Consider the following 10,000-nt stretch of genomic DNA (forward strand, 5'->3'; position numbering starts at 1 on the left):
AATCAAGAATGCATTAGTTAAAACAAAACAAAAAATGTGAACTAAAAGTAATGTTAATTTGAATTATAGTAATGTTCTGTGCGCTGCTGGTGCTGTACTTTGGTCTTGTAGAGTTTGAGCGGAGGGAAGATGTCAGGATGGATGAGGCCGAGCTGCGTCTGGAGTTTGTGACTGCGGGTGTTGTGTGTCGTGAACGTCTGCTCATTCATCAACAGATGCTGAGTGCTGCTGGGGAACCTGAGACACAACAGACGCGTGTCACACACACACACACACACACACACACACACACACACACACACACACACACACACGATCAGATCTGTGAGAGACGGAGCTGTACCTCTCCATCCAGCTCTTGTACTCCTCCGTGTCCAACACTGACTCGGGAGTCATGTGAACCACGAGAGCCGCCGAATCCTCCGATCCCCCCGTCTGATACCTGCACACACACACACACACACACACACACACACGTCACAGTATCAGACTGATATAGACACACAGACCAGGCCTGGTCAACACTCACTGGACGTACCAGCCTGAAGTTATTTTACTAAGAAGCGCCATCTGCTGTCAAACTGTGGAAGTGTACAGACTTCATTCAATCTTGCTGCCTTATTTTTGTTCAGATGGACGCCAAAATCAGTCCAAAGTTTTTGTAGTAAGATAGATATACACACACACACACACATACATATGTATATATAAACAAATGCAGACACATTAGATTAACTGGAATGCACAATGAAAAAAAAAAATAAATAAATAAAAAAATAAAATAATAATAATAATAATAATAATATATATATATATATATATATATATATATATATATATATATATATATATATATATATATATATATATATATATATATATGTGTATGTTTTTATATGTGTTAAAAATATTTTTTGGACAAAATAAAAATATGTCTGTGTGTGCATGCATGCATATATATATATATATATATATATATATATATATATATATATATATATATATAAATAATATGCTGAAATTGTGTAATTTTTGGGGGGAAAAAATTAATAAACATTTTTTTTATAATGTAGTACATTTCAGTACATTTATATGTTTTGTTGATATAAATCGCTTCTATTGTCTACCTCATTTGTACATCGCTTTGGATAAAAGCGTCTGCTAAATGACTGCTAAATTTTTTTTTGGTTTTAAAATCCGGCCATCATTTTCTAATGTCTCTATGCCAGCTCACGCAAACAAAACGGCACAGAGCGTCTCATTTTACTTGTTAGCTTTTATCCTAAAACTTGGTAGTGAAATGATTTGGGCCTGCGTCGCGGTACGTTTTTCCACATTTCACCGACGCAGAGAGGCATCGTACGATGTGGGTAACTCTCAGAGCGGTAAGGAAGCGTCAGTCGACCTTTGTAAGACGCGATTGGTGCAGAGCGGCTGGACGAAGTCGTCTGACGGGCAGTCCACGACTAGAAAAACAGGTCCGGGATCGGCCGGGGTGCACAGCTCCTCGGGCCGGATCTGAAACACACGCTGCACCGTGAGAAACCAGGAGCCTCCGGGTCTGAGAACGGAGCAATCAGCCGTCGCTCACCTCTTTTCCTTCATACGTCACAGTTCTTCCGGCTTTCAGAGCTTCGATTATGGGCCCGATGGCCGCCGTTCCTCTTCAGGGGAAGCAGAAAACAAGGGTTACGTTCCAGCCCCGAGCACAAATCAATCACAGCCGGGCCAATCAAACGTCAGACACTCACACCGGCAGGCCCATCTCTTTAGCTTTCAGAGCCATGAAGTTTCCTTTCTTCGAGAGCAACTGAGGAAAAAGGTTAGACGGAAAACGCGCTTTTGAGCAAAACGTGGATTTAAAGGGCGACGGACACGCTGGGAATCATCGCTTCTGCTCACCTTGCACACGTAGGTCACCACGAAAGACGAGTCTCTAGTAAACGCTTCTTTGTCTTCTGTGGAAAGGAGTCAAGAGAAAGAAAATGAATACCGCTGCTCTTTCAAAGTGCTAAACAAACACGAAAGCGAACACCGGCACTTTACGAAAATGAGACGTTTGTTAAAAGACGCCGATCTTTTTAACGATCAATTATTTATTTTATAAACATTATTATTATTTAATATTTAATTAATATTATATCAATTTGTATTAAACTGTCTAGTTACAATGCAATTAAATGTTTTTTTTTCGTTAATATTATTACGGGCAAAACAATTCATGTAAAAACAAAGTATTTGATTAATTTGATTTTAAGTTTAAATTGTTGAAAATTAAATACAATATAATGGACTCAATGGTATTTTAATTTAAATTAATATATATTATATATTTCTTTTAATCAACAAAATTATTTTGTATTATTATAGTACTTTATTTAATAATAATAATAATAATAATAATAATAATAATAATAATAATAATAGAAATAAAATATTTAAATAAAACATTCATTAAATGTAAAATGTGTCACATTTTTCTATAAACGACACAGTTTGTGCTTTGTGTTTGGTCATGCAGACGCAGCGGTGAGATCTGTGTGTGTGTGTGTGTGTGTGTGTGTGTGTGTGTGTGTGTGTGTGTGTGTGTGTGTGTGTGTGTGTGTGTGTGTGTGTGTGAGTGTGTAGTGTGTGAGTGTGTGTGTGTGTGTGTGTGTGTGTGTGTGTGTGTGTGTGTGTGTAGTGTGTGGAGTGTGTGTGGTGCGTGTGTGTGTGTGGAGCGTGTGTGTGTGGAGTGTGTGTGTGTGTGTGTAGCGTGTGTGTGTGTGGGCGTGTGTGTGTGTGTGGAGTGTGTGTGTGTGTGTGTGTGTGTGTGTGTGTGTGTGTGTGTGTGTGTGTGTGTGTGTGTGTGTGTGTGTGTGGAGTGTGTGTGTGGAGTGTGTGTGTGTGTGTGTGTGTGTGTGTGTGTGTGTGTGTGTGTGTGTGTGTGTGTGTGTGTGTGTGTGTGTGTGTGTGTGTGTGTGTGTGTGTGTGTGTGTGTGTGTGTGTGTGTGTGTGTGGAGTGTGGAGTGTGTGTGTGTGTGTGTGTGTGTGGAGTGTGTGTGTGTGTGTGTGTGTGTGTGGAGTGTGTGTGGAGTGTGTGTGTGTGTGTGTGTGTGTGTGTGTGTGTTGTCTGGCCTGGACCGGCTGAGTTTCTGCTGGCGTTGAGTCCCTGACCGTCCCCGTGCTGGTCCTGTCTCCTGAACGCCCCCTTCTGGCCACCGCTGGGACTGCTGCCGTGTCCAGAGCCTGGAGAACCGCCGGCGTCCTCCTCCTCCTCCTTACGCCCAGCTGCTTTTAAACAATCGTAGTTTTCCTCCGTTAAAGCCACTCGCGCGCATCCCGAGCACGTGCTCTCACGACAAACACACGCTTTACGTTTAAACACTGATTTCACGAGGAGAAACTCACAGAAGAGAGGGACTTGGCTGACGGTCATCGTGTCGTCTTTATATTGAGGTTCTGTATACGGTCTGATAGCTGCAGACACAGATTAAATCAATCAGTGGGTTTTTTAAGCATCAGGAGGAGTCTAAACATTTCATCTATTGTTATTAAGAGATGCGTTTCACGTTTCATTTCGATTTTAGTTTATACTTTAACGCCTTTTATTATTCAATAATTTTTTGGGAGGTTTTAATTTAAGTTTATTTAAATTTAAGCTATATTAAGGTAAGCTAAGTTAAGCTTACACTGAGTTGAAACTAGTGAAAATGTAAAGAGAAAAAGATAAAAAATTTACAGCACTAATAAAAACTAAGTTAAATATTGACTTCATTTTTTAGTCAAGTTCAGTTAGGTGCGATCTAAACTAAGTTAAGTTTAAGTTAAACTAGTTTGAATTATTTCATTTTTAATTGACTTCATTTTAGTCGAGTTCAGTTAGGTGCGATCTAAACTAAGTTAAGTTTAATTTAAATTAGTTTGAATTATTTAATTTATAATTGACTTCATTTTAGTCGAATTCAGTTAGAAAAGCGATCTAAACTAAGTTAAGTTTAATTTAAATTAGTTTGAATTATTTAATTTATAATTGACTTCATTTTAGTCGAATTCAGTTAGGTGCGATCTAAAGTAAGTTAAGTTTAATTTAAATTAGTTTGAATTATTTCATTTTTAATTGACTTCATTTTAGTCGAGTTCAGTTAGGTGCGATCTAAACTAAGTTAAGTTTAAGTTAAACTAGTTTGAATTATTTCATTTTTAATTGACTTCATTTTAGTTTATTTCAGTTAGGTGTGATCTAAAGTAAGTTAAGTTTAATTTAAATTAGTCTGAATTATTTAATTTATAACTGACTTCATTTTAGTCAAGCTTAGTTAGATGTGATCTAAACTAAGTTAAGTTTAATTTAAATTAGTTTGAATTATTAAATGTATAATTGACTTCATTTTAGTTGATTTCAGTTAGGTGCGATCTAAACTAAGTTAAGTTTAATTTAAATTAGTTTGAATTATTTCATTTTTAATTGACTTTTAGTCGAGTTCAGTTAGGTGCGATCTAAACTAAGTTAAGGTTAATTTAATTTAAATTAGTTTGAATTATTTCATTTTTAATTGACTTTTAGTCGAGTTCAGTTAGGTGCGATCTAAACTAAGTTAAGGTTAATTTAATTTAAATTAGTTTGAATTATTTCATTTTTAATTAACTTCTTTTAGTCGAGTTCAGTTAGGTGCGATCTAAACTAAAGTTAAGTTTAATTTAAATTAGTCTGAGTTATTTGATTTATAACTGACTTCATTTTAGTCGAGTTCAGTTAGGTGCGATCTAAACTAAAGTTAAGTTTAAGTTAAATTGGGTTTAGGTATGTTTATGACAAATTGAGCTGAGCTGAATTTAAGATTAATTAAATACAGTAGTTGAGCTGGTCTTAACTGAAACTGAATTTTAATCAAGTTTAAGTTCAAGTCAAGTTTAATTTAAATTCAGCTGAATTGTTCATTTTAGTCCAGTTCAAGTGATACCAAGTTAAGTTGAATTTAAATTGAGTTGAGCTCAACTTAGTTAAGTTTATTTGATCTGAGACAAGTTCATTTACGCTTAAGTTAAGGTTTAGTTTTAACGTTAACTTCGCTGTTATGTTTATGTTTTTAATCTGATATACGACGTCTTATTTATTGACAATAAAACAAAAACGGTTCATAAAAGAGTCGTGGTTTGTTTCAGCACACAGTAACGGTGCACGTAACCCACACGAGGATAACGGTGGACTTTACCAAGTTTAATGCCTTCCAGCTGCCCCGAAAACACTCGAATGCCTTGCAAATACTTCTCCTGAAGCAACAAAACACAATTCAGTGAGACGTCGCGAGGAGCGCCGAGACACAGAGACCTGTATGAAGGACAGTACCAGCTGCGGGGGTCCTGAGAAGACGCACTGAGGGACCCCGGTGTCTTTGAGGGTCAGGATCATGCCTGCGGGCACAAACAGACGTGAAAGCCGCACTACTTTTACAGAAAACGCTACAGAATCAAGCCCCGCGTCTGACCTGACAAACCGCCGACCGTCTCCCAGCTCATCCTGGTCAGGAAGATGTTGTCCAAGCTTGCGATTTTTATCCTGGACGCAAACGAGACACACACATTTCAGCGAGCAATCTGATGAGATCTTCGGCGGACTAAACGCGTGCCGGCTGATCTCTTACTTGTGCTCCTGCATCAGCCTCTGCGTTCCTTCGCCGCAGTTAAACAGATACCTGCGCACGAAACAATCACTTTCATCAACAAACAATACATGCAGCTCAGACGCGAATAATCAAACAGGACTACAAATACACCATGAGTAGAATACGCAGGTTTCGCTTTTTGAAAGGAATCGGAATGCGGCAAGAATTTCACGCCATTTTTATTGGTGATCTTTAATCACTGATCTCTTAACGATAATAATTTTTATAAGTGTGTTGCTTTTTAAATGAAAGACAAGTGATTGTATTAAATAAAGCAAAGTAACATATAATAAAATATCATTGCTAAAATATTAAATATTATTACTAAAAGAGATTTATATATATGTAAATGTATAATAATATATATATATATATATATATATATATATATATATGGTTTTTTTATTTGTATTTTTTTGCCTATTATATATATATATATATATATATATATATATATATATATATATATATATATATATACATACACATACAAATATATATATATATATATATATATATATATATATATATATATATATATATATATATATACATACAAATATTACAAACAAAGCATTTGTTTGTTATTACAAACAAATATTATATATTTTTTACAAAAAAAAAAAAAAATAAGCATGCACTATTTATTATTTTTACTATAACATACACACACATATATATATATATATATATATATATATATATATATATATATATATATATATATATGTTATAGTAAAAATAATAAATAGTGCATGTTTTATTATCTAACCAACAAAATATACATACTGTTTACATGGTCAGTGACTCAAATATATACAAAAACAAATAAGTAGCTACTTTTATCTACTATATTTGCGTGTAAACGTTCCTTAATATTTGTTTTGGTTTTCAAATGAAAGGTAAGCGTTTATATGAATAAGCTAACAAACAATAAAATCACGCACATACTTTTCTACATTTAATCATAGATTTATAGATGCATGCCAGGCATTCTTCTGTTTATATACTACTGGTGTGTTAAACCCTAGCTTATTAATTTTGACCCATATTTTAACATACGTTTATTTCGGTTACTATTAGTATAGGTGGGTTTACATGACACTGAACTCTTCTCACCCATCCTTACTTCATCCCACAGCACTGACCTGTTGTACTCGGAGAAGACATAAAGAGAGGCCCCGTTGTCTCTGCTCCCGGAGCCCACCACCTGCACATAGACGGTGGAGGGCCCGTGCAGCTCGCCCTGCCTGCGGCCCTCCTTCGCCTTCACATGGCGCAGGGTGTCCCTGACAGCCCTGGCCTTCCTGGAGGACTGGGTCTGCATCAGTCTGGCGGCTCTCTGCGGCACGGGCTCTTTACACGCTCCCAGCGCTCCGAGTGCGCAGAGACGCGAAAGCATAACGTTTGTCGACGCGACGCGCCGCGGCTGAGAGGAGCGGGTCGTCGCACGCGAACCTCACAGACCGCTTGTTTGCGCGAGGAGCGGCGGCTCGGGGGACTCACGCGCGTGTGTTGACGCTGGACGCACTTCCGACGCTTGCTGATGACGTTCGACGCACGTGGAAATAACGCTAGCAAGAAGGGCGCACATATATTTATATTTATAACTAATATAATATAATACATTATAATATAATATAATATAACTACATGATAAAGTTGCTGTATGGCAAAAATAAATGGCCTGATGACGTTCGACGCACGTGGAAATAGCGCAAGAATGGCGCGCACATTTTACAAACTAACATAATATAATATAATATAAGATAATATAATATAATATAATATAATATAACTACAAGATAAAATTGTTTTATGGAAAAATAAAATGGCCTGATGACGTTCGACGCACGTAGAAATAGCCCAAAAATGGCTAATATAACTAATATAATATAATGTAATATAATATAATATAATATAACTACATGATAAAATGGCTAATATAATATAATATAATATAATATAATATAACTACGTGCTAAAATTGTTGTGTGGCTCTAATAAAATGGCCTGATGACGTTCGACGCACGTAGAAATAGCGCAAATATTTACAAACTAAAATTATATAATATAATATAATACATTATAATATAATATAATCAAAAATAATAATAAAAAATTAACAATAAAAACTACATGATCAAATTGTTGTAAGGCTCTAATAAAACGGTTAAAATGGCCTGAAAAGTAGTCAAGTATAACAATTCTCCTGTTTTAACTCTTCACTGCGTTTTTTTTTTTAATGTTTATTAAAGATGTGCTGTGCTGTGATATCAGCAATCCCAAACGACTGTGGTTGGACGATTCGGCGCAACGCTGAGAAAAGTAACGCGTATCGGACAGCGCTGTCACCTACATCCGTCTTCTCCTCGGCTATTTACTTCGCAGACTTAAATTCACTACAGTCTTCGTTCGTCTGTAGAAAGCATTCGCACGTGTTCTACTGCACAACGGACAGGGCGTCTCATTTTCACGTACTTTGTTTCCCGCCGTGGAGTAAACCAGTGCAACCTGTTTTAGGGTGAGGCGACGCTGGGGAAAGAAGGAGCGAGACGCACAAAAATACAAGCCTCGACCAGGACTGCAGCAAGGTTGGTCTAGTCTTAAAAGTTTCAGAAGTCATACAGAACGAGGAGAGAACTTTAAGTTTCATGCCAGCCTTTGCCTAGTTTATGTGGATTACTATTATAGTTTGCTTACATTCTAGCCTGCTTTCTCTGCCTTTTCTATCGGATTAATGTGTAAAAAAAAAAAAAAAAAAAGGGCAGGATAATCAGGGTCCCTCATAGTATATAGTGCGCCAAATGGCGTTCCATGATTTAATCAGTAGTAATAAATAAATAAATAAATAAATAAATAATGTAAAAATAAGCAAACACAATTATTTATTTTTGTATTTATTGAAGCATTTTTTTTAATATTTTGTATGCATTTATGTATTTCTACATTTATGTATGCATTTATGTATTTCTACATTTATGTATGCATTTATTTATGTATTTCTACATTTATGTATGCATTCATTTATTCACACTCAAGTAATTTCTCGTCCTCCGTAGCCCTCCATTAATATTGCACCCTTGGTAAATACGAGCAAAAGCAGCTGCGAAAATAAATCTGCATTGTTTATATTTTTCATCTTTTACTGAAATAAATTCACAAATAAATCTAACCTTTCACTGACTTAAAACAATTGAAAGTGGGGAGAAAATCTGGTGATGGAATAAATATTTTTATCTGATGCACATTCGCCACAATCATTGGAAATTCTGTGTATTCCCATTCATAATTACTTTTCTTTTCTTTCTTTTTTTAAATTCAAGAAATCTTGCTCATCCAAAAACTCCAGCATCAGTGTTAAGTTGTAAGACACGACAACTAGAAATACAAATGACACTGGCTTTTTTAAATACAAAAAATTTTAAAAAATTGTGGGTTTGGGTCTTCTATCGGGCCATCTAGTACTGCTAGCATCACTAACATGTCTGAAGTCCGGTTTGCTCTCTGTCTCTATCATGCTTATCAAGTGACTAGCATGTCGCTAGCATGTTTCTTGCATGATTAGCAAGTGACTAGCATGTCGCTAGCATGATTAACAAGTGACTAGCATGCTAACATAACACAGGTTGCTATTTACTATTGAAGAAGAACCAACTCCCATGTCTGTACGATGTTCTGATGCAAAGATATAGGTCTTGCTAAAAGGTTGCTAGGGTATTGTGTTTGGTTGCTAAGGGGGTGGCTCGGCAGCTATCAGTCATGATATTAGAAAGACTGCTTGTCAGTATGAATGATATAAACCAACCCCTATGTCTCTATGACTTTCCGATTGAAAGATATGCCTGTTTGAGTTCGGGTTGCTAGGGTGTTTGATAATGCTTGCTAAGGCATGGACAGGAGATGTCTGTGGTGACTCAGGATTGGCTGTTAGCTGCCCCGAGTCAAACGAGCCCACCCCCATGTCTCTGTGACGTTCTGTTTTGAAAATATGTAAGTTTGGATTTTGGTTGCTAAGGTCATCGATAATGGTTGGTAGGGCGTGGCTACGAACAGGTGAAGTAGTTCATGATTGGCCGTTTGCTGCCCCGACTCAAACGAGCCCACCCCCATGTCTCTATGACGCTCTGATTCAAACATACCCATCTGAACCATAGTAATGGCAGTCTATGTGATCTGTTGCTAGGGTGCTCTAAATGGTTGCTAGGGCGTGGCTTGACACCTTCACAGCGATCCTGAGACTTTGATTGGTTAGCCGAGTAAAATGAGCCCACCCCTACGTCTCCATGATGTTTTAATGCAAAGTTATTTAGATTTGCGAATTTCCTACGTAATTTACCATAGTAGGAAAAACA

At 36.6% G+C, this 10,000-nt stretch overlaps 2 protein-coding genes across 10 annotated transcripts in view; one reads left to right on the forward strand and one right to left on the reverse strand.

The window, feature by feature from the left end:
- The window catches only part of elac2 (elaC ribonuclease Z 2), a 19,317-nt gene extending 12,122 nt beyond the window's left edge, over window positions 1–7,195 (reverse strand). For 3 of the 7 annotated variants that reach the window (XM_043235223.1, XM_043235219.1, XM_043235225.1), the window contains exons 1-13: window positions 6,794–7,195; window positions 5,625–5,675; window positions 5,469–5,539; window positions 5,330–5,394; window positions 5,196–5,253; window positions 3,391–3,459; window positions 3,118–3,273; window positions 1,903–1,958; window positions 1,752–1,810; window positions 1,592–1,664; window positions 1,406–1,518; window positions 344–442; window positions 99–237 (exon numbers count right to left, since the gene is read on the reverse strand). In XM_043235223.1, the coding sequence (XP_043091158.1) occupies window positions 99–237; window positions 344–442; window positions 1,406–1,518; window positions 1,592–1,664; window positions 1,752–1,810; window positions 1,903–1,958; window positions 3,118–3,273; window positions 3,391–3,459; window positions 5,196–5,253; window positions 5,330–5,394; window positions 5,469–5,539; window positions 5,625–5,675; window positions 6,794–7,047 (1,263 nt within the window). In that variant the 5' untranslated portion in view covers window positions 7,048–7,195. The remainder of the gene's footprint in view (window positions 1–98; window positions 238–343; window positions 443–1,405; window positions 1,519–1,591; window positions 1,665–1,751; window positions 1,811–1,902; window positions 1,959–3,117; window positions 3,274–3,390; window positions 3,460–5,195; window positions 5,254–5,329; window positions 5,395–5,468; window positions 5,540–5,624; window positions 5,676–6,793) is intronic. The other 4 variants (XM_043235224.1, XM_043235220.1, XM_043235222.1 and 1 more) reach the window with 4 other exon arrangements.
- A 785-nt stretch (window positions 7,196–7,980) lies between these two features.
- The window catches only part of LOC122332297, a 4,175-nt gene continuing 2,155 nt past the window's right edge, over window positions 7,981–10,000 (forward strand). For 2 of the 3 annotated variants that reach the window (XM_043229621.1, XM_043229629.1), the window contains exon 1: window positions 7,983–8,239. The gene's annotated coding sequence lies outside the window, so the exon portion shown is untranslated. Of the gene's footprint in view, window positions 8,240–10,000 lie in introns of all 3 variants that reach the window. The other variant, XM_043229612.1, reaches the window with a different exon arrangement.

The sequence above is a fragment of the Puntigrus tetrazona genome, chromosome 3 (genome assembly GCF_018831695.1).
Source record: "Puntigrus tetrazona isolate hp1 chromosome 3, ASM1883169v1, whole genome shotgun sequence".
Taxonomy (NCBI): Eukaryota; Metazoa; Chordata; class Actinopteri; order Cypriniformes; family Cyprinidae; genus Puntigrus; species Puntigrus tetrazona.